The 24,798-nt window shown below is 47.7% G+C and overlaps 1 protein-coding gene across 5 annotated transcripts in view; it reads left to right on the top strand.

Moving 5' to 3' along the window:
* The window catches only part of ADCY9 (adenylate cyclase 9), a 201,883-nt gene that overhangs the window by 115,275 nt on the left and 61,810 nt on the right, over nucleotides 1–24,798 (top strand). For 4 of the 5 annotated variants that reach the window (XM_042854102.2, XM_042854104.2, XM_042854103.2 and 1 more), the window contains exon 4: nucleotides 12,171–12,391. In XM_042854102.2, coding sequence (XP_042710036.2) covers nucleotides 12,171–12,391 — 221 coding nt within the window. The remainder of the gene's footprint in view (nucleotides 1–12,170; nucleotides 12,392–24,798) is intronic. The other variant, XM_005306179.5, reaches the window with a different exon arrangement.

Here is a 24,798-nt window from a genome sequence, read left to right on the forward strand (position 1 = left end):
ACATTTTTCTTTTACCTTATTTATACTACTTTAGGGCCAGCTGTAACATATTACCAAGGTTCAATACTGCTGTTTCAGCAGGGTGGCGCTGGGGACGGAGGGTTTTTTCCACAGGACGGGCAGGGTTCGGGGGGGGCGGGGTGGGTTCGGCCCTCAGCTGTTTTCTTTGGAGTAATATGGCCCTTGCCGCTTTATGAGTTGTGCGGGCCTACCTTAGAGGACCTGATTTTCAGAAATTGCTGAGCACCTGACCTCTGAACGTCTGACTACTTTAAAATATCTCAAGTTGGAAACCCCAAAACTTATGCACTCAAAATCAATTTTATGAAAATATTTCAACTTATGATGTTCTCTTCTCAGTTACACCTCTGCCTCAAATAATAGATAGGCACAGCAGAAGCACTGTTGTATTTATTTGGATGAAATATATGATCCAAAGTGTTAACATAACCCAGTCACTCTCCAGTATTAAACAGTGTTAAACAAGGGTTAGGTTTTGTATACAGAGACCTCAGCCTGCTTAGTACCATGGCGCAAACACCATTAAAAATCCTTTTAACCTTTTATTAAAGATAAAGAAAAGAAGGAAAAACAGTTAAAGTGTTGAAATGTGAAGTATTAATTAAGGCTTTCATTTTAACAGCATCCCTGGTTCTCTTTCCCTTAGCCTGAGAGTTTTAGAAGGAAAACTCCCCTTGCTTGACAGTCTTTTAGATGGTATCAAAGATGGTAATAACAGCTCTTGGTTAGAAAAGAAGAAGGTAGTTGAGATGGGCTATAGCTACTGTTGTTACTGCTATTGTTAAAGTTTCATATTGTTTCATCTCAGGGGTGTTTGGTATTCAGCTGAAGCTGGTAGGGGTTGGCAATGTCATCTGGATCCCTCTCTCTGATCTGGCCTGGTTCAGGTGATCTCTCAGGATCAGAATGACGAAGGCCCGGGGTCCCAGTGTGGGAGGTAGCCATGATGGCAAAGCTCGCCCCAGTAACCTCCGTCTGTTCTTCCTCTTTTCCCTCTAATGCCTGTTCTTTTAGGACCCACAGAGGGAATGGTGAGTGGAACAGCCCATTCCACATTATTTTATTCACCAATTAGGCCTAATTTCTGACACACCAATTTTGGTTCATTAATTTCCAGACCCACATTTTCTTGCTTACCATGCATCATCTTAACACAGTCCTTCATTTATGAATCAGCACAGACATCTTTTAAGCTCAGAAAGGGCAGAATATGCAGTGAATGCAGTCTCATTTGAGCCTACTGTATTGGGTCCTGTATGCTTGTACTACAACTCCACCATTGCTCACTCTGAGCGAGTTAGAGCAGAGTGGGTACAGGAAATTTCGATTTCTTCTTCGAGTGCTTGTTCATGTAATTTCCAATCAGGTGTATGCATGCACACGTGCACAGTAGCCGGAAGATTTTTCCCTAGCACCATCTGTCAGGTCGGCCTCGGTGCCCCCTGGAGTCGCGCCTTCATGGCGCTCAATATATAGCCCTGCCAGTCTGCCACCTCTTCAGTTCCTTCTTACCATCAGTGACAGTTAGCTGGGACTTCCTTTTGCTGTTGTCTTGACAAGCGCATTTAGCAGTTTCTTACGTTGTTCTCCATTAGTTTTCCATTTTGTTAATAGTTAGTAGTTGGTAGTTCTTTAGTGTTACATAAGTCTCCTTTGCGGGGGAAGAATTCCCTCCTACACTATCCTGATGCTGGAACATGCAGGGGTCTCCAGGCTTCAAAGCCAGCGAAGCCTGCGGCAAGAGTATGCCCAGAAGCGATCCTCACACCTCCTGTCCAAAGTGTTTAGGAGAGGGCCAGCAGAAAGATCATTGTGCCATTTGTAAGACCTTTCAGTCCAAGACTTTAAAAGATAGAGAGCAGTGCCTGAAGGTCCTGTTGATGGAGGCACCACTCCACCCCCAGTCCGACTCTGGGTCGATGGACCCTGTGTTGAGAATCTCCTCCTCGGTGCGGAGTGCATCGGCACTGTCAGCACCGGTGCCGGGTAAGGATAAGGACTCACGGCACCGTCACAGCTCCACTTGCGGTTCACATGCCCCATGGAGGCACTGCTCACAATCGCTGGTGCCGCAAAAGAGGAGGAGGCCAGAGAGGGGTCGCTCTCCCCCTTCTAGGCCTAAGGAGCCTGCCGCTGTTAGACCCAAGTTGGGCCACACTAGTGCTGCTCCACCGGCGATGGTCGTGCTGACTCCTGCCCGCATAGAAGGGCAGTTGAGTCTGGACCCTCCTCGCTCGCCAAGGCCGAGCTGTGAGCTGCACCTCCCTTTGACACCGGAGGCGTTTGAAGCAGCCCAAGAACTGCTTCACGTCTTGGCAGCATTCTCTCCTCCAAACGGGACAGGTCACCAGCACTGGTTGTTCCCCGGGCCCACTATGATGGCCAGCTGATCTCCAACCCCGGCGCGCCATCCCCGGCACCAGAGCACACCCAGCAGCCATACTGATCCCTGAGGCCTTGGCGCGAAAGCATGGTGCCTAGAAGTACCGCTCCCCCCGTGGTCATCGTTTTCAGACACCTCGGAGTCAGAGTCAGGCTCCTATCAGTCCCAGAGGAGTAGGAGCAGACGGTCCACGTCAACTTGGGACCGACACCCTTACCCAGCACGGTGGCCTGCCCAATGGCAGCCCCCAGTGCAATGGTCCTTTTGGACTCCCTGGGCTTTTCATCAAAGCCAAGGTAGCAGCCAAGAGTCTCATTCCAGGGCAACGTCGGTGGCCTCTGCCTTGTTTGTCCCCCCCGCCAGCACTGGCAGGGTTGGGGGTAGGCCTATTACCACCCTGCACTACCATCTCGATGCCTCCAGCACAGCCGGCACCAGGCCTGGGGGGCCCGGCATCAGCAAGGACTCCAGTGGCGACATCAACTCCGGCGCCAACAGCAATTCAGACCTTGAGAATGATATCGGCACCGACGGCACTTTTGGCACTGGCGGTGCCTGCGTCGGTGTATGCAGTCCCTACACTGAGGGGCATGACACCATCTGGGTGCCGCGGGACCTATCGGTGTGGCAGGAAGGGAGCAGCCACCACTCATGGGGGTCTCGTTCTTGCCAGATGAAGCGTTGGTGGGAATGGCGACAGCCCCGGCCATGGAGGACAACAGGGTTCTGCAGAAATTATTGCAGAGGGTTTCCCAGGGCCTGGGCATTCAGGCAGGGGAGGTAGTGGAGGATGCAGATCCAATGGTGGACATTCTCGTCTCTTCTGGACCTGCATGTATTGCCCTGCCCCTCATAACAACCATCTCTGACACCACGAAAACTCTGTGGCAAACTCCAGTCTCGTTGCCCCTACAGCTAAGCGCAACAAAAGTCGCTACTCTGTGCCATCCAAGGGTTACGAGCATTTATACACGCATCACACACCTGACTCTCTCATGGTCAATGCTGCCAACCAACGCGAGCGTCAGGGCTTCCAGGGGCCCTCCCCGAAGAATCGGGAGGCTAAAAGGCTTGTCCTTTATGGGAGAAAGGTCTATTCCATGGGAGGCTTGCAGCTCCGCATATCTAATCAGCAGGCCATCGTCAGCAGGTACTCCTACCACACCTGCTCGGCGATGGCGAGATTCACAGAGCTGCTCCCCTCGGATTCCCATGCCGAGTTTTCAGTGTTGGTTGAGGAAGGGAGACTCATCTCAAGGGTGTCCCTTCAGATGGTACTTGAAGGAGCAGATGCGGCCACCAGGGTTATGACCACAGGAGTGGCTAGGAGAAGGGGCTCGTGGCTCCAGGTTTCTGGCCTCTCCTGCGATGTACAGCAAACCATCTGCCTTTTGAGGGTGAGACTCTCTTCTCAGAAAAAAAAGACAAAAGGCTAAACAGCCTTAAACACTTCAGAGCCATCCTCAGGTCCCTGGGCCTCTATACGCCTTCAACGCAGCAGAGACACTTCCGTCCACAGTCTCCTCAATGGTTCGATCATCAGAACTGCCAAGATGACTCCAGAAGGAGAAATCGGAGCGGCAAGAGACGGCCACGTCAACCCTCTGGCCAGGGCTCAGAACAATCCAAGCCATCTTCAGGGGCCAAACCAGCTTTTTGAAGGTGCGGTCGAGGACGGCGCACCAGAGCAAGATCTGGATCCACCCCGCCTTACCTTTTCATCACGACTATCCCCTTTCTACTGTGCTTGGTCCTGTATTACTTCGGACCCCACTGGGTGCTCCACACGATAGAGAGGATACTCCATCCAATTCTGTGCCCCTTCCATCCCGCTTCCCCTTCCCTCTTCAGGGACCCCTCTCACGAGCAACTCCTTATACAGGAGGTTCACTCACTACTATCGCTAGGGGCAGTGGAAGAGGTTCCTCAGGAGCAGAAGGGCAAGGGCTTTTGTTCCCAGTATTTCCTAATACCGAAAGGCAAAGGCGGCCTCAGGCCTGTCTTGGACCTGAAAGAACTCAAGTTCATTAAGAAACTCAAGTTCCGCATGGTCTCTTTAGCCTCTCTTCGCTAGATCCAGCAGACTGGTATGCCACCCTTGACTTGAAGGACGCGTATTTTCATATTGCATTTACTCAGCCCCACAGAAAGTACCTCAGGTTTGTGATGTACAGTACCCACTACCAATTCACAGTCCTTCTGTTCGGCCTGTCAGCAGCACCTTGAGTCTTCACCAAGTGCATGGCAGTCGTTGCTGCATTCCTGCGCAGGCACCAGGTACAGGTATTTCCGTACCTCAACGACTGGCTGATCAAGGGCCGCTCCAGGACCCAAGGGGAAGCTCAGGTCAGATTCATCAGAACCACCTTCGACAATCTGGGTCTCCTTCTTAACAAAGCAAAATCGACTCTGTCCCCGGTCCAGAGGATACAGTTTATGGGGCAGTACTGTGGACTCGACGCAAGCCAGGGCACACCTGCCAGAAGCAATGTTTCAGGCCCTGACAGATATCATTTGAGGGATCAGACAGTTTCCCACCAACACAGCAAGGAACTGCCTGAAGCTTCTCGGTCACATGGCTGCCTGTACCTACGTGGTGCAGCATGCCAGATTCAGGCTTCGACCCTTCAGTCGTGGCTGCATCAGTGTATCTCCCAGCCCGGGACAGTTTGGACAGGATCGTGACCCTGCCTCGCCCAGTACTCGACTCCCTCCTGCATTGACTCAACCCTCAGGAGGTGTGCTCAGGGATCCCCTTCACTAGTCTGCAGCCATCTCTCTCGCTAGTGATGGACTCATCAGACTTGGGCTGGGGAGCTCATCTGGGAGACGACAGGACCCAAGGTCTCTGGTTTCACGCAGACCTGGCTCTCCACATCAACATCAGAGAGTTGAAAGCGGTGCTGTAGGACTTCTGTGTGGAACATTCAATACACCTGCAAGCAGGCCACTTGGTGTTCGCCAACTCTATGATCAGCCGATTTCTAAAAGGACTTGACAGACTGTACCCTCACATCCTCACACCCTGTCCCCATCTGGGACCTCAACCTGGTCCTCTCTAGGTTCATGGGACCACCCTTTGGACCATTGGCAACATGCTCCCTGCTCTACCTCTCTTACAAGGTAGCCTTCCTGGTAGCTATAACCTCGGCCAGGAGGGTGTCTGAGCTCAAGGCCCTAACATCAGACACTCTCTATACCGTGTTCTATAAGGACAAGGTTCAGCTCAGGTCTCACCCTACATTTCTCCCGAAGGTTGTGTCACAGTTTCACATCAACCAGGACATCTTTCTTCTGGTATTCTACCCTAAGCTGCACTCTACTGGCAGGAAGCAGAGACTTCACACACTGGATGTCCACAGGGCGCTAGCCTTTTACATCGAGAGAACGAAGCCATTCAGAAAATCGGTCCAGTTATTTGTGGCAGTGACGGACAGAATGAAAGGTCTGCCTGTTTCATCACAATGCATTTTGTCATGGATCACATCCTGCATTCATGAGTGCTACAACCTGGCGGGGGTTCCCGCACCCCCAATCACTGTGCACTCTACCAGGGTGCAGGCTTCATCAACAGAATTCTTGGCGCAGGTCCCCACTCAGGAAATCTGCAGAGCGGCAACGTGGTCCTCCATCCACACTTTCACCACACACTATGCAGTTACACAGCAGGCCAGAGATGATGCAGCCTTTGGATGAGCAATGTTCCAATCAGTGGAAGACTCTGACCTCAACTCCTGAACGTAGGCTTCTCGTAACTGTTGTTCTTCGAGATGTGTTGTTCATGTCTAGTCCAATACTCACCCTCCTATCCCTCTTTCGGAGTTGCCAGAAAGAAGGACTTGAGGGGGTGGCGGGTTGGCAGGGCTGTATATTGAGCGCCATGAAAGCGCAACTCCATGGGGTACCCAGGCTGACCCAACAGATGCAAGGGAAAAATCTTCCAGCTACCGTGCACATGCGCGCGCACACACCTGATTGGAATGGACATGAATAACACATCTCAAAGAACAACAGTTACGAGAAGGTGAGTAACCGTTTTTTCCAGTGCAGGCCTCAGCACATCAGGAGGCAGTTACTTCAAAAGAAAGATGTTGCTGGTCATCCCAAAATGCTGAGGTGATATGCGTAGGATACTTTTACCCCTTCTGCTTCTGTTTAAGTGTCACCTACCACAAACTACCAGAGACTCTCTAAAGCAAACAACCTTCACACAGGCTGAATTTTTCTTTGAGATTTCCACCACTGCATCTCCATCAGTGGCAGCAGCGGTTATGATCCCTAGTGTGTATTAGCTGTTGACATTTTAACCACAGTTTCATCTGTCCCTACTTAGAGGAGGTCTGTGGAACAATGAATAAAATGCCGGTAGTGTTTTCTACACTAGTGCCACTTTGAGCTGCAACAGTGGATAACTAGAAGAAAAATGCTAGTGTACACAAGTTATATGCAGTGTAGTTGTAGCCGTGTTGGTCCCAGGATATTAGAGAGACAAGGTGGGTGAGGTAATACCTTTTATTGGACCAACTTCTGTTGGTGAGGGACCTAAGCAATAGAGCCACACAAGAGTTCAGAGACTTGAAGAAGAGCTCTGTGCGGCTTGAAAGCTTGTCTCTCTTACCAACAGAAGTTATTCCAATAAAAGATATTACCTCACCCTCCTTGTCTCTCAGCGTACACAAGGTCAGATGTGCCTCATTTATTCAGTTTAAATATTACCAAACAAAGTGAGACTGATATATATATGCTGCCCGGTGACTCTGGAATGCCTACTTTAAATAGAAGCAGGTTGAACACAAAAAAACTAAAACATGCAGTGACACTTGAGTCCCAGGTCCTACAGACGCCTTAAGTTTCTTGAGGAGAATGGCAGTAAGTTTCCTCTGGCAGCCTTCTTTCCCTAGAGACTGCCCACTCTTCATAATCCCTTTATTAGAAATGCCTTATAGCTGCCTTTAGATGCCAGCTTAGTGTGTTCAAGCACCTCTCTCAGTTTTCCTAAACTACATAAGGAACTTGTCTGGCTCCTAACTTCCTGTGGAGTTCTCCTTTCCCAATATGCACCTCTCTTTATTAGAGGAAATTGGGATAGGGTGCATCAATCAGTCTGCCAGTCACCATCAGAAACTACTGTACAGCTAGAGTTAGCAACATTTATTAAATAGGGATTTTCTCCTGCCACACAAGCAGTTTTAAAATCTAATCTTGTCCTGTTAAGATTAACAGAGTGGCGATAGCCCAGAAAAACCTTGAGCTGACGGAAGGGAAGATTTTTCTTAGGGATTTGAGCCTCTGCCAGAGAGCTGAAAGAAAAAAAGGCTCAGAGAAGTCACAGTCGCAGAGTTTAAGGCCAGAAGGACCATCAGAGCATCTAGTCCAGCGGTTCTCACAACTAATTTTTTGGTGACCTCAGAGTGTGGCTGTGACGAAGTGGGACTGTTCTAAATGTTTCCTCTGAATACTGTGTGGGTGCCTCAGTTTCCCCTATGCGTTTCTTAGGTCTCTAGGTGGTGGGATAAAGGCCAGTGTGCATAAATCACTGACACTCTGTCTCACTGGCAACAAATGGCCAGAGCCCTTCCCCCCTTCAAGGAAATAGCTAAAGGTGAACAAAGAGATCAGGTGACCTCCTGGCCCGGGAAAGAGACAAAGCCCAGAGAAGGAGGGGCTGGAGGGGGTTTCAGTTTGGAGCTGGCTGGGGACTAGGAGTGAGGGCAGAAGACTGGGGTGTCTGGCTCGCGGGACCCCAGGATGGATCCAGCTGAGGGGTCCGGTTCTTTGTACCTACAAGCTCTGTTTTAGACCGAGTTCCTGTCATCTAATAAACCTCTGTTTTACTGGCTGGTTAAGAGTCACGTCTGACTGCAAAGTGGGGGTGCGTACAGGACCCTCTGGCTTCCCCAGGACCCCGCCTGGGCGGACTCGCTGTGGGAAGCGCATGGAGGGGCATATGCTGAATGCCCCAAGGTCAGACCCAGGAGGTGAAGAGGTGTGAGCTTCTTGCCCTGAAGATGGTCTGCTCCGAGGGAGAGGAGGTTCCCCAAAGTCCTGACTGGCTTTGTGGGGAGCAGTTCCAGAGCATCGCCCGGGAACTCCGTGACCGTGGCCACCTTGCTGGTGGCTGCTCTGACAAATTTTTCCTAAAATACGTAACTTTAGGAAAAACAAATAAATATGTGCATGTACATGTCCAAATGATTGTAATTTATGTATGTAGTAGGAAGGCGGTAGGCAGTAAAGCTCCCCATTCAGTGTTCCCATTCTTGTGCTTGGAGTGTGTCACGGGGCGGGAGCCCCTCACCCTGCTGGGGAGCTGCCAAGACCTGCAGCAGCTTGGAGCTGTTGAGCTGCTGTGGTAACTACAGCAACTGTAAACAGCAAGTGTGGCTCCATAGGTAATAGGTAACAACTGTTCAGGAGCAACAGCTGGTCACTGCACGGAGGGATCGCTGTTTCCCCCCTCCCCCCCAAAATCTTAATTCATGCTTTGGAGGCTGTCATGGTCGCAAAAAAAAATCTGCTGGTGGCCACATTTGAGAAATGTTGATCTAGTCTGACCTCCTATGTATCACAGACCATCAACACCATCCAACAGCTGCACACGAAAACTAGACCAAAGTATTACAGCCCCCAGAAGACTAAACCAATATGCAACAGGAATAGAATAGGAGAGACCAAGGTGCACTCATGCCTGAAGCGCCTGCAATGGCGGGGAATTAATTATGGGAAATATACCCAGATAATCTTGGCAAGTGATCTTCCCTCCATACTGCAAGGAGGGCGAAAAAACCCCAAGGTCCCTGCCAATCTTACCTGGGGGAAAATTCCTTCCTGACCCCATGTATGGTAATTAGTTAGACCCTCAGCAAATGAGCAACAATCAGCCACCTAAGCATGTGAGAGAGAAAGTGCTTGGTGCCACCTCAGCACTGGCCCTCCCCATCCAGCGTGTCAACTCCAGCCGTGGCCATCTCCAATGCTTCACAGGAAGGAGACTAAAACAAACAAAAACACGCCCCTTCCTGGACCAGAGGACCATCTCAAGCCCTGAAATATGAACTTTAGGAACAGAGGACATAAATTGGAAGGGACTCCCAGCCCTGCCCCCAACCATCACAAGCAGCCCTGTGATATAATTGCTCTTCTAATTTCCAGCCTGAATTTGTTCATGGCCAATTTATACCCTATTGTTCTTCCATATCAGGCTTCTCCACATCACTCTAAGGAAGCATACATTTTCATCAGTTTCCTCAGATGAGCAGAAAGAATTAAAAAAATAATAGTCTAAAGAGATATCTGTCATATTGTAGCTTCTATATAAACATTTTCTACAGTTAATGTATTTTCAGGCAAAGAAACTTACTAAAGTGTTAATTAAAAGAAAAAAGAATACCTTCAAGTGGGGTGGGAATTACCGGTTAACCAGCTCTTGATTTAGTGGATTCCTTATGGAGATGGTCCTGATTTAAATTCCTCTAACCAAGTAATGTTTAAATACAAGTACCCTAGGTACAAGAAAGATTCAGATGGAAAGGGATCGTTCCTCATTGAACCCTCCTGTCTGCACTAGCATATACAATCCTCATTCCTTCTGCAAGATAGCACGTAGTCTCTAAAGATATATTAGTCAAAAAAACTAATGAGATTCAGAAGGTATTATATATGGTCTTTTGGCAAGAATCAAGTATTCTGTCAGTTTAAATATCTGATATAGTAGTCTTTATTTGGAGACTATGGTCTGTCTTTGCAGAGGATGAGTTATGAGCCAAATTAGTTGGGAGAAAGAATTTAAACAGAAAAATGTAAATGATTATTAGAAATTGTTTAAAAGCATTTTATTTGAGAACAAGCTCAAAAAAACAACAATCCCACAATCAAGAAGGAAGGCTGCACTGGTTAAAAAAGCCAACCGGGATTAGGGAGAAGTGAAGGCAACTGTAAAAACAAAACAATGTATAGCAAATGGAAGAAAGGGAAAATTGATAGTATAAATATAAATCAGAAGCTATGAATTGTAGAAAATTGTTATGGGAGGCAAAACACCACAAAGAGAAATCTATGACCAGAAGAGTTAAGGACAATAAGAAGGAGTTTTTCAAGTATATTTAGGAACAAAAGGTATCTTAACAATGGTATTGGTTCCTTACTAGATGAAAATGCAGAAAATGCTGAAGTGCTTGGTGAAAAAAACAGATGACATATTAGTATCATATGATAACACTTTCCATTCATTAGTACGGTAATTATGGAAGGTGTGGAACAGCAGCTACTAAAGACAGTCATTTTTTAAATCAGCAGGTTCGGATACCTTGCATTCGAGAGTTTTAAAAGCGCTGACTGAGGAACTCTCTGTACTGTTAATATTGATTTCCAATAAGCCTTGGAACCCTGGAGAAGTTCCAGAGGACTGAAGGAAAGCTAATGTTGTGCCACTATTGATATCTTTTTTTATGAGATTAAAAGTTTGGTTGATAAAGGCATTTGACTTGGTACTACACAATATTTTGATGAATAAACTAGAGCAATACAAAATTAGCATGGTACACATTAAATGGATTCAAAACTGGCTAACTGATTGGTCTCAAAATGTAATTGTAAAGGAGAAATCATCATCAAGCAGGTATGTTTCTTGTGGGGTTCCACAGAGATCAGTTCTTCATCCCAGCAATTTAAAATTTTCATCAGTTACCTATAAGAAAACATAAAATCATCACTGATAAAGTTGGAAGGGGACCCAAAGTTGGGGACATGATAAATAATGAAGGGGACAGGTCACTAATATAAAGCAATCTGGATCACTTGGTAACCTGGGCTCAAGCAAACAACATGCATTTTAATGTGACCAAATATGAGTTCATATCTAGGAACAAAAGATTGTGGGCCATACATACAGGATGAAGTACTGTGTCCTGGGAAGCAGTGACTGAAAAAGATTTAGAAGTCATGAACATGAGCTCCCAGTGCATTGCTATGGCCAAAAGGGCTAATGCAATCCTGGGATGCATAAACATGGGAATCTCAAGTAGGAGTAGAGAGGTTATTTTACTTCCGTCTTTGATGCTGGTGTGACCACTGCTGGAATACTGTGTCCAGTTCTGATGTCCACAATTCAAGAAGGATGTTGATAAATTGGAGAGGAATCTGGGAACAGCCACAAGAATAAATAAAGGATTAGAAAACATGTCTTATAGTGAGAGGAGCTCAATCTAGTTAGCTTAACAAAAAGAAAGTCAAGGAATGATTTGACCAGTCTATAAATACCTACACGGGGAGCATACATTTGATAGTAAAGGGCTCTTCAATTTAGCAGACAAAAGTATAGCAATATCCAATGGCTGGAAGTTGAAGCAAGGCAAATTCAGACTAGAAATTAACCTTCGGAACAATTTACAAAGGATTATGATGGAGTCTCTATCACTGACAACTTCTAAATCAAGATAGGATGTTTTTCTAAAAGATATTCTCTAGTCCAACAGAAATCAATTCAGGGAAGTCTTATGGCGTGTGTTACACAGGAAGTCAGACTAGAAAATCACAATGGTCCTTTCTGGCCTTATCTATATAATAAAATTCCAGGATTGTCACTCTGTCAGTGAGTCACTCTGAAGTACAGAATGTCTGTTGCATCAGTGTGGAATGATGTAAATAGCTACAGGCATCGTTGAGAGCTCTCTTTTTTTAGAATATCATCAGGTTCAAACCTCTGTGCCGTTTGTATGTTTTCTCACATATTTATTCCTTCACTCGTACATTTCTTCTTGCTATGAAGCAGACTCCTGGACGACGCAGTCCAAAGACCCAGAATGGACTTTTGCGTCCTCCACGGGATGAGAAGCTGAGCAACAGCCAGACATCACTTTATGAGATGTTGCAGGAGAAAGGAAGATGGGTAGGAGTGAGTTTGGACCAGTCGGCACTCCTTCCACTGAGGTTCAAAAACATCAGAGAGAAGACAGATGCTCATTTTGTGGATGTGATTAAAGAAGACAGGTAAGAAGGAACTAGCTACATAATTTTAAAATAGTGTGGTAGAAAGAAAGCAAACATGCTCCATGCATTTAATCTCTATTCCCCTGCTCTTGTGTGCTGTTGGTCATCATACTGTAAGTTTTCTAATGTTAGTCTGCCTGCTATTCTGTAACTACAGTAGGAACTCACCAATCTGAAAATTCTGCTAAGAGGAATACCAATGCAGGTTTTTACTTAACTTTATTAATCTTTCTCTTTGAACAGTTATTTTACATTTGAGTCTTTTGAACTAAAAATATCCTCAAAAATGACAAAATCTTTGTAATATGTTATAGTACATATGTTATTTGCATTTGCTATTTTTACTATAAACATGGAGCTACAAAAATTTCATATCTGCTTATAATAATTATACCTGGTGACATTGAAGTGTTTAGGAAAATATATACATTCTGTGTCTTGGATGCTGAACAAATAGAAGGGGACTGTCATGAAAGTATTGGTCTGATATTGTCCTAAATATACTTTCTGTAAAATTAGGCCCTCTCTCTTCACTTTAGGATTTTAAATTGTCACCCCTTCTATGGGCAAGAAATATAGGAAAATATAGGCTCCAAGATCCCGCAGTCGGTGACTTTACACAAACACACACAATTTCCCTCTTAATATGGCCAGACTTTAACTTGAGTTTGTCAAAAGAATAGCTTGTGAACATTAAGAATAACAACATTAGATAATAAGCTATTTCTATTGTGATAGCAAGCAAATCCCCAGTTAGATTAAGGGCTTCATTGTGCTTGGCTCGGCTCTATATAAGCACATAGATAGTAAGTGTTTAGGGGACAGGAACAATGTCTTCCTAATTACAAACATGACAAAACCAGGGATGACAGAACAGAGAGAGTGTGAATGGGGAGCCCAGATTGCAAATAAAAGATTCTGGGATAGCTAGTGGTACAGAGCATACATCTTTTTTGGTTTTTATTAAATGTTGCATACTATCTGTTTGTTTTCATCACACCTGCCTGTTTAACTTCTTCTCATTTCCTGTTTTATCAAACCCTGGTCCTTTCCATTTTTACACACATACATATCCATATAATTATATATAAACTATATCCAACCACTTAGCCATTTTTAAGGGTCTGTTTGTTTAATTATTTCTAAATACACATCCATTTCTCTCCCCCTTTCTTTTCCCAATTAAAGTTTCTCCTAAGGCTACCATCAATAAAAGTTCTTCTTCAAGTGCTTGTTCAGGTCCATTCCACATTAGGTGTGCGCGCGCCACGTGCACGAGCGTCGGAAACTTTTCCCTTAGTGGTACCCGTCAGGCCAGCGGGGCCCCCGCCTGAGCGGTGCCATTGCACCGTGCATATATATCCCCGCTGGCCCGACCCCCTCCAGTTCCTTCTTACCGTCCGTGGCGACTTGGAACAAACTCTTGCTCTCCAACGAGAAGCAATCCCTTAGCTTTAGAGTACTTAGCTGCTATCAGTTCATTAGCATTCTATTGTTGTGGCCACTTAATAGATTAGGTGCTTGGAGGCTTCCAGCACCCACCCCGGGCCGCGGGGCATGCCACAGGCCCAAGGGTTTAAGGCTTGTGCCATGTGCCGCAAGCCCATGCCGGTTAGTGACCCCCACAACTCCTGTCTATGTTGCCTGGGGGAAGCACACCAAGCAGAGAGATGCAAGATTTGCAAGGTGTTTAAGCCTAGAACAAAGAAAGAGAGAGACTTTCGCTTGAAGCAGTTGTTGATGGAGGCAGCACTGCAGCCATCGGGCCCGGAGCGCCTGACGCCGGCTCTAGCCTCCTTGGTGCGCAGTGCCCCGGAGTCGTCAAGAGACCCGGTGCCGGATAAGCACCGCAAGCCATCGGCCTCGGAGAAAAGTAGGCCACAGCACTGCTCATCCTCCCCGGTGCGGCCCGAGGCAAAACCAAAAGAAGGGCACGGACGTTCCCCACAAAGGAGACCGGCACCAACTAAGGGCCCAGGCACCAGAAAGAGCGGGATGGACATTGTGCCTGCGCCGGCACCGATGGCACCCGCGTCACAAGTCCCACTGAGTCCAGCCCTAAGTGAACTCAGAGAGGACGACGGGCTCGAGGGAGTAATAGATCAGCCCTCCACGCCTGACATCTTTGCGGCGGCGAAGGACCTTATCGGGTTGTCGGCAGTGAGCCCCCTCCCGATCAGGGAGAAGCCTCCGCGCAGTGCTGTCGAGGGGAAAGCCGGCAATGGTGCGCCGTTCGAGGACACCCTCCCAGCATCGCTCCCGGTGTTGGTCCCGGTTGAGCGTCGAGTCTGTGGACTCTGTTACCCCTGACGCAGAAGGAAGCCTCGGTACCGGAGACAAGTCAGCGCACAGGGTTAGTGCAAGGGACCCGATGCTCTCCAGCACCCTCCAGAGACCGGCACCAGGAGAAGGCAAGCCGACCATCGCCAAAAGCTTCCAGAAGTCACCGGTCCAGGTCTCGGAAGCACCGATACTAGTCCCGGTCCCACGAGCAGCGGTCCCAGTCCCGTTCCCAATCAGCAAGAAGCCGCTCGTTGGCCTCCCGCCAGCACAGGTCGACGGCACCACCGTAGGCTTCGCGCTTGGTGTTGCTGGAGTCCGGCGCCGATACAGTTACCCGCACCGGGTACCAGACAGCAGAGAATACCAGGCTGGGTGGCAACCCCAGTGGGGACCGCTGGGACACTGGCCCTTCTGGACCCCTTGGGCCTACCACCAGCGGCAAGGAGCTCCCTCCAGGGCCAGCTACTCGGTGTCCCGGTCCCCCCACCAACACTCCTCCTTGCGGGAAGCTATGGCATCCACACTACCTGCACCGTCACCGAGCGAGAGACCGGAGAAACCGGCACCAAGTCTGGTGCCGCCCCAGGGTCAGCTGTCTGGGCCCAAGCCGGAAGCCCCTCCTTTGGGGGAGGGGGACCAAGGGGACCAGCAGGAGGAAGCGGAGCAGCTGCTGACCTCCTCGTAATCACCGGATGAAACAGTGGCAGGCACAGCGCTATCAGGACCGCTGCCAGTAGACCACAGGCCCACCAAGAGCTGCTGTGTAAGGTTGCTCATAACTTGGGATTACAGGCCGAGGAGATGGTTGAGCAGGAGGACCCCATGGTGGGCATCCTGAGCCCAGAGGGTCCATCCAGAATAGCACTTCCACTCATTAAGACCATGCAGTCGAACTATAAGACTACATGGCAGACCCCAGCCTCCAGTGCTCCAACAGCCAAAGGTGTGGAACGCAAGTACTTCGCCCCGTCAAAGGGGTACGACTTCTTGTTTTGCCACCCAAGCCCATGTTCCCTGGTAGTCTCGGCGGTAAACGAGAAAGAGCACCGTGGGCAGCAGGCCCCGGCCCCTAAGGCCAAGGAAGCAAAGCGCCTTGTCCTGTTTGGCAGGATGGTGTATGCCTGAGGGGGCCTCCAGTTGAGGATTGCTAACCAATAGGCCATCCTCAAGAGACATAATTTCAACTCCTGGGCGGCAGTGGGGAAGTTTAAGGACAACCTCCCACAGGGTTCCCAACAGGAGTTTACGGCGCTGGTGGATGAGGGCAAGGCCATAGTGAAGACCTCTCTCCAGACGTCCTTGGATTCAGCGGATGCAGCGGCCTTCACAACCTCCTCAGGTAAGGAGTTCCACAAGTTGACTGTGCGCTGTGTGAAGAAGAACTTCCTTGTATTTGTTTTAAACCTGCTGCCTATTAATTTCATTTGGTAACCCCTAGTTCTTGTATTATGGGAATAAGTAAATACATTTTCCTTATCCACTTTCTCCATATCACTCATGATTTTATATACCTCTATCATATCCCCCCTTAGTCTCCTCTTTTCCAAGCTGAAGAGTCCTAGCCTCTTTAATCTCTCCTCATATGGGACCCGTTCCAAACCCCTAATCATTTTAGTTGCCCTTTTCTGAACCTTATCTAGTGCCAGTATATCTTTTTTGAGATGAGACCACATCTGTACGCAGTATTCGAGATGTGGGCGTACCATCAATTTATATAAGGGCAATAATATATTCTCAGTCTTATTTTCTATCCCCTTTTTAATGATCCCTAACATCCTGTTTGCTTTTTTGACCCCCTCTGCCCACTGCGTGAACATCTTCAGAGAACTATCCAAGATAACTCCAAGATCTTTTTCCTGACTTGTTGTAGCTAAATTAGCCCCCATCATATTGTATAGTTGGGGTTATTTTTTCAAATGTGCATTACTTTACATTTATCCACATTAAATTTCATTTGCCATTTTGTTGCCCAATCACTTAGTTTTGTGAGATCTTTTTGAAGTTCATCACAGTCTGCTTTGGTCTTAACTATCTTGATAACAAAAGAATCAAGATGTATTTTGGTTTGTCAGCTTACAGACATTTGAGATAATAGCATCAGAACTGTGCTTTGATTAAATGTTAATGTGAACTCAGCAGTAATGAACTGCTGAAAGACTGTTGGTTTATCTGGGATAAGGTTATAGGAACCCTGTCCTTGTGGTATAATTGCGGTCTTCACTCTGCCACAGCAATGCCAATTCTAACTCTTGTTAGTGCATTTGAGACCTTTGTGCTATGAACAGTTTCAATATGCAAGTTGACTGTTGCAGTGCCATCTTCTGTATATTTTGTTCATGTAACAGCTGTATGGTGTCATTTGGCACAGATTACTGTATCCTGTGCATTTTTACCAAAGTACAATTACTATGCTACAATTAAAGCAAGTGGCAGTTCTGCATTTTTACAGTAAATGTTGCATTGTTTTATATTAAGCTTTACCAAGAACAGTGTTGTATATTTGGTGAACAATGTACTATTACTTTGAGTTTTAGGTCTAGCTTTACTAATGCAGTTATAGAAATGGGTCTCTTCCATGTTTATTTGTAGTCTTATGTGCAATACTGTGGTTGTTAAAAGACAGTAAAACTGAATAAACAAGACGGTAAAGTATGAAATGCTTAAGCTTAATTCTTTAAAGACTCATGTTCTTGAGAGAGATTTCTACTTCCAGTGTGAGGTCAGCTTATGTAATAAATTAGGGTTACCATATTAAAGATTTTTAAAAAGAGGACACTCCATGGGGCCCTGGCTCCACCCCTTCCCCAAAGTCTCCGCCCCCTCCCCTGAGCACCCCGTATTCCCCCTCCTCGTCCCTCCCAGCCAAGTGAAAAGGGCTGCCCGAGCGCTACCAGCTTTATGGTTTGCCGGGCAGCTCCCAGACCTCCAGACCCTGCGCCCCGGGCCGGGCACTTCCCCAGCGCAGCCGGAGCCCGGGAGGGGAAGCGCCTGGCTGGGGGCGCAGGGTCTGGAGGCTGCCCGGCAAACCGTGAAGCTGGTAGCGCTGGGGCAGCTCCGCTCTTCAGCTGCACAGATGAGTTGTCTGGGGGGAACTGCAGGCGGATTCCCGGCGGCGGCGGCGGCTGCTGCTGCCCGGCAAACCGTGAAGCCGGTACGCTTAGGCAGCTCGGCTCTTCGGCTACACAGAGCTGAGGTGTCTGGGGGGAGCAGCAGCAGCCGCAGCGGGGAATCTGCCTTCAACTCGCAGCCTGCCGGAACCGCTTGGGTAAGCAGGGGACTGGGGCAGGGATGCCGGCATTTTTCTGGACATGTTTGGCTTTTTGGCAATTCCCCCCGGATGGGGATTTGAGCACTAAAAATCCGGACGTGTCCGGGAAAATCCGGACGTATGGTAATCCTAAATAAATGAAGGGGGGAGGAGAGGGTAGTTCCCTTTTATGGACACCCAGCCAGTTAGCTATAAAATCCTTGTTACTAGCTGTTCTCTACTTGTTTTATCTGTAAAGGGTTAAAAAAGTCTACAGGTAAAGGAAGGGAGTGGGCACCTGACCAAAAGAGCCCAGGGGAAGGCTAGAACTTTTTAAAATTGGGGGAAAACTTGCCCTTTGTGTCTGTTGTTGTTCTCTGGGGAAGGGGGGGGAATAGGGCAACAGTTATGCTGTGAGAAGCTGAAGGCCAGATATGTAAGTAGGTCAGAAATGTCTAGAAAGACGTGATTACGTTTATTTCTTTTATTTTGTAAGGCTTATGGACTCCTCTGTGCTAACCCCAAATGCTTTTGTTTTGCTTGTAATCTTTAAGCTGGACCTCAAGAAGGTTATTCTTGATGTTTAATTTTTGTAAGTGGGATTTTCAAATCTAGTAAAAGCCTAAGATCCAGATGTATTTTCTTTCCTTTTGTTTTTAATAAAGTTTACCTTTTTTAAGAACAGGATTGGATCTTTTGTGTCTTAAGAGGGTTGTGCACATGTTTTTAATTAGCTGGTGGCAACAGCTGATTTCTTTGTTTTCCTTTCTCAGCTCTTCCCCGCAGGGGGAGTGAAAGGGTTTGAGAGTACCCCACAGGAAGGAATTCCCAAGTGAGCCTTCCTGGTTTCCAAGGGATTTTGCATTTGGGTTGTGGCAGCATCTACCCAGCCAAGGTCAGAGAAAAACTGTAACCTTGGGAGTTTAATACAAGCCTAGAGTGGCAAATATTAATTTTTAGAGTCCTTGCAGGCCCCCACCTTCTGCACTCGATGTGCCAGAGTGGGGAATCAGCTTTGACATGGCAGAGCAGTGGGATCATTTTGAACAAGAAGCTCAGACCTCAAGATTTTAAAAGGACGCATTTTTCCTTTTGGCTGCTTGAAAGCCAGGGAGGGTTTTTTTCTTTCTTTTCTTTTCTTTGCGGCCTAAGGGGGAACAGGCACGCAAAGGATTCAACCTGCAAAGCCAGGAAGTCCAACAAGCACTGTATTATCTTTTTCTTTTCTAGCTTCGTGGCAAGGAAATAGGCTAGAGTAGGGCAGCCTGTGCATGAGGTTGAGGTCGGGCACCGAAATCCCAAAGCAGCACGCCACAGAGAAGACAGACCCAAATCAAGCCCAGACATCCAGCTCCATGACAGAAATGCAAGGAGGGGATGGGGACCAGGAATTTCCCAGGAGGAAAGGATCAGCCCTTCCCAACCTGAGATGCAGGTGCCAAGATGAAGGGATGCCCTTAACCCACACTGAGTTCTGACTGCGGAATACAGGGATTTCTTCCTACAGATGATGCGCTTGGAAGCGGAGGACAAAAGCGGGTGAAGCGCTTGGAGTTGGAAGCGGAGGAGAAAAGAGAGGCGAAATGCTTGGAAATGAAGCACTTGGAGGCAGAAGCGGAGGAGAGGAGACAGGAGAATCGCTTGGAGGTGGAAATGCAGGTGAAGCTCTTGGAGGTGGAGTTAGAGCTGAAGTGCTTAGAGCTGGAAAGGGCTAAGCTGGGTCCACCAGGTAACCCTAACAGTCCTTCTCCAGGTACCGCTCCCCATTCCAAGAAATTCCCCACATACAAGGTAGGCGATGATACAGAAGCCTTCTTAGAAAATTTTGAAAGGGCCTGCCTTGGATACAACACCCCTACAGACCAGTATATGGAGCTGAGACCACAACTCAGTGGACCCTTAGCAGAGGTGGCAGCTGAAATGCCTAAAGAACACATGAACGAGTACAAACTTTTTAAACTAAAGGCCAGAATTAGAATGGGGTTAACACTCGAGCATGTCGGTGGTTCAGAGCCGGAAGGTGGAAACCAGACGTGGCATTTTCCCAACATGCCTGCCACATTGTAAAAAATTGGGATGCCTGGATATCAGGAGCAAATGTTAAATCTCTGGAAGATTTGTCTCTCCTAATACAAATGGAGCAGTTCTTAGAGAGCGTTCCTGAGGAAATAGAAAGGTACATCCTAGATGGGAAGTCCAAAACTGCAATCGAGGCGGGGGAGATCGGAACCAAATGGGTCGAGGTGGCGAAGAAGAAGAAAGCTAGTAGCAGTTGGTGTGGATACCAGAAGGGGCAACTCAAGACAACACCCCACCATCAGAGTCAGCCCAAAGACCCACCTCGCAAGGAGGAGCCCTCCACACAGCCAGGGAGACTCCAGATGCCCTCTCGTCCCACCACCCACCTCGCCCCAGCCCACAGTCAGCTGCACGATGCTTTAAATGTAATGAGCTGGGGCATGTAAAGGCCAACTGACCCAAGAGCACCAGCCGACTGCAACTCATCACCCCGGAGTCCCACCGAGAGCCTTTAGGCCTAGATGCCTCACAAACACCCCCAGAGCGAAGGGAAACTGTGAGTGTGGGTGGGAGGAAGATTACTGCATGGAGAGACACTGGAGCTCAGGTGTCAGCTATCCACCAATCTCTGGTGGACCCCAAATTCATCGACCCAGAGGCCCAAGTGATGGTGCAACCCTTTAAGGCAAACTCTTTTAACTTGCCTACAGCCAGGTTGCCTGTCCCGTATAAGGGCTGCTCAGGCATATGGACTTTTGCAGTCTATGACGATTATCCCATTCCCATGCTGCTGGGAGAAGACTTAGCCAACCATGTGAGGCTAACAAAATGGGTGGGGATGGGGACCCACAGACAGGCTAAACAGGCCTGCACACCTAACTCCATTCCTGAGCCTCCAACAGGGACACAACCAGAGGTGGTGGAACTCGATCCCAGACCAAAGTCTATGGCAGCAGTTGTACATCAGTTCCTGGGACCCAGTCAGAACCAGCCCAAGAATTGGAACTGGCAGAGCAGTCAGCACCAGAGCCCGTGCTTGCAACCCCACCAGAGTCTGGGGAGCCAGCACCTGCAGCAGCAGCTAAACCGGCACAAGAAGCTCAACCGGAGCCTGAAATACAACCTGGTGCACCAGCGGAAAGCGGTTCACAATCAATAGAGACAACCCCATCACCTGCATCGTTTCCAGTGAGACCAAGTCCACAACCCAGTGAGGAACTAATGTTTCCAACATCAAGGGAGCAGTTCCAGGCAGAGCAGGAAGCGGATGAAAGTCTCAAGGGAGCTTGGATGGCAGCACGGAGTGACCCACCGCCTCTCAGCTCTTCCAATAGGTCCAGGTTTGTTATAGAAGGAGGACTCTTATACAAGGAAACTCTTTCTGGTGGGCACCAGGAAGACTGGCATCCTCAAAGACAGTTGGTAGTTCCAACTAAGTATAAGAAAAAACTCTTGAGCTTAGCCCACGATCACCCTAGTGGCCATGCTGGGCTGAACAGGACCAAGGACCGTTTGGGGAAGTCATTCCACTGGGAAGGGATAGGCAAGGACGTTTCTACCTATGTCCAATCTTGTGAGGTGTGCCAAAGGCTGGGAAAGCCCCAAGACCAGGTCAAGGCCCCTCTCCAGCCACTCCCCATAATTGAAGTTCCATTTCAGCATGTAGCTATGGATATTCTGGGTCCTTTTCCCTAAGAAGACACCTAGAGGAAAGCTGTACATACTGACTTTCATGGATTTTGCCACCCGATGGCTGGAAGCAATAGCTCTAAGCAACACCAGGGCTAAAAGCATGAGCCATGCATGAACAGACATTTTTGCTGGGATAGGTTGGTCCTCCGACATCCTTACGGATTCGGGAGCTAACTTCCTGGCAGAGGCCATGAAACATCTTTTTGAAGCTCATGGGGTGAATCACTTAGTTGACCCCCTTTACCACCATCAAACGAAGTTTAATGGGACTTTGGGGGCCATGATACTTAAATTCTTGAATGAGCACTCCAATGATTGTGACCTAGTGTTGCAGAAGTTGCTCTTTGCCTATAGGGCTGTACCACATCCCAGTTTGGGATTTTCACCCTTTGAATTCGTTTATGGCCATGAAGTCAAGGGGCCATTACAGTTGGTGAAACAGCAATGGGAGGGGGTTACATCTTCTCCAGGAACTAACATTTTGGACTTTGTAACCAACCTGCAAAACTCTCTAAGACTCTCTAGCCCTTGCTCGAGAAAACCTATGTAGAAGAGGTGAGCCTTTCCATCACCCTTGGGCATAAGCAGTGGCAGCAAATACAGGAGCTGTGCACAAGCTTCACACCAGTGTTTTCAGCCACCCCAGGACGGACAGAACGAGCGTACCACTCCATTGACACAGGTGATGCTTGCCCAATTTGAGCCCAAACCTACTGGATGGCTCCTTAAGCCAAACCACAATAGAAAGGGAGAGCAAGGACATGTTACAGATGGGTGTAATCCACCCCTCTGAGAGTGCATGGTCCTCTCCAGTGGTTCTGGTTCCCAAACCCAATGGGGAAATCCGCTTTTGCGTGGATTACCGTAAGCTAAATGCTGTAACTCGCCCAGAGAACTATCCAATGCCACGCACAGATGAGCTATTGGAGAAACTGGGATGTGCCCTGTTCATCTCCACCTTAGACTTAACTAAACAAGTGCTGCTAGATGACCCAGCCAAGGAAAGGTCAGCCTTCATCATCGCTGTAGGGCTGTATGAATTTAATGTGCTCCCTTTCGGACTGTGAAAAGCACTCGCTACCTTCCAGAGACTGGTAGATAACCTTCTGGTTGGATTTGGGGAATTTGCAGTTGCCTACCTTGACGATGTGGCTATATTCTCAGATTTTCAGATGGGCAGAACACCTGGAACACCTCCAAGCTGTCTTCCAGCGCATAAGGGAGGCAGGATTAACCGTTAAGGCCAAAAAATGTCAAATAGGCCTAAACAGGGTAACGTACCTTGGACACCAGGTGGCTCAAGGAACTATCAACCCCTTACAGGCTAAAGTAAATGCTATCCAAAATGCCTAAAGTCAAAGAAGAAGCAAGTCTAATCCTTCTTGGGGTTGGCCAGGTATTACCGACGATTTGTACCACACTACTGCCAAATTGCCACCCCACCGACAGACGTAACCAGGAAAAAACAGCCAAATGCAGTTCAGTGGACTGAGAAGTGTAAGAAGCCTTTAACCATCTTAAGGCGGCCCTTACATCTGACCCTGTACTTAGGGCCCCGGACTTCAACCAACCGTTCGTCGTAACCACAGATGCGTCCTAGCAAGGTTTAGGAGCAGTTTTAATGCAGGAAGGACCAGATCAACAATTCCATCCTGTCGTGTTTCTCAGCAAAAAAATTTCTGAGAGGGAAAGCCCCTGGTCAGTCTCAGAAAAAGAATGTTAAGCCATTGTGTATTCTCTGGAGAAGCTACGCCCATACATTTGGGGACAGCGTTTCCAGCTGCAGACTGACCCCATGCTGCACTAAAGTGGCTTCACTCAGTCAAAGAAACTAACAAAAAACTTCTTCAGTAGAGTTTAGCTCTTCGAGACTTTGATTTTGAAATACAACACATTTCAGGAGCCTCTAACAAAGTGGCTGATGCACTCTCCCGGGAAGGTTTCCCAGAATTATCAGAGTGAAAATGTCCCCTGTATTCTGAGTCATTGTAGACCTTAAAATGTGAAAAGTAGTTTAGTTTTTCATGTAATTATTAGTGAAATTAGAGGTACATGTATCTTATTAACTCTGTTTCCTAAACCTCCGGGAAGAAATCCCAGCCGGTGTGGACCTGACCTAAACCAGGCTGGCCAGCACCATCTGTGATTTGGGGTGTGTGTGAGATAAATGAAGGGGGGGGGGAGCTCCCTTTTATGGACACCCAGCCAGTCAGCTAGCTATAAAATCCCTGTTAGTAGCTGTTCTCTACTTGCTTTACCTGTAAAGGGTTAAAAAAGTCCACAGGTAAAGGAAGGGAGTGGGCACCTGACCTAAAGAGCCAAATGGGAAGGCTAGAACTTTTTAAAATTGGGGGAAAACTTGCCCTTTGTGTCTGTTGTTGTTCTCCGGGGAAGAGGGGAACAGGGCAGCAGTTATGCTGTGAGAAGCTGAAGGCCAGGTATGAAAGTCATCAGAATCAGGCCTAGAAATTGCTTATTTGGAAACCCAGATATGTAAGTAGATCAGAAATGTCTAGGAAGACGCGATTAGGTTTATTTCTTTTGTTTTGTAAGGCTTATGGACTCCTCTGTGCTAACCCCAAATGCTTTTGTTTTGCTTGTAACCTTTAAGCTGGACCTCAAGAAGGTTATTCTTGATATTTAATTTTTGTAAGTGGGATTTTCAAATCTAGTAAAAGCCTAAGATCCAGATGTATTCTCTTTCCTTTTGTTTTTAATAAAATTTACCTTTTTTAAGAACAGGATTGGATTTTTTGTGTCTGAAGAGGTTTGTGCACATGTTTTTTAATTAGCTGGTGGGCAACAGCTGATTTCTTTGTTTTCCTTTCTCAGCCCTTCCCCAGAGGGGGGAGGGTGAAAGGGTTTGAACGTACCCCACAGGAAGGAATTCCCAAGTGAGCCTTCCTGGATTCCAAGGGGTTTTGCATTTGGGTTGTGGCAGCATCTACCCAGCCAAGGTCAGAGAAAAACTGTAACCTTGGGAGTTTAATACAAGTCTGGAGGGGCAAGTAATTAATTTTTAGAGTCCTTGCAAGCCCCCACCTTCTGGACTCGAAGTGCCAGAGTGGGAATCAGCCTTGAGAGCTCTTAAAAATGTTAATCCTCTGAAATACTGGTAACTGTTCCTTATATCCCAGCCATGACAGTATCTATGGTGCACTTCAGT

This window comes from Chrysemys picta, chromosome 10, assembly GCF_011386835.1.
Source record: "Chrysemys picta bellii isolate R12L10 chromosome 10, ASM1138683v2, whole genome shotgun sequence".
Classification (NCBI taxonomy): Eukaryota; Metazoa; Chordata; order Testudines; family Emydidae; genus Chrysemys; species Chrysemys picta.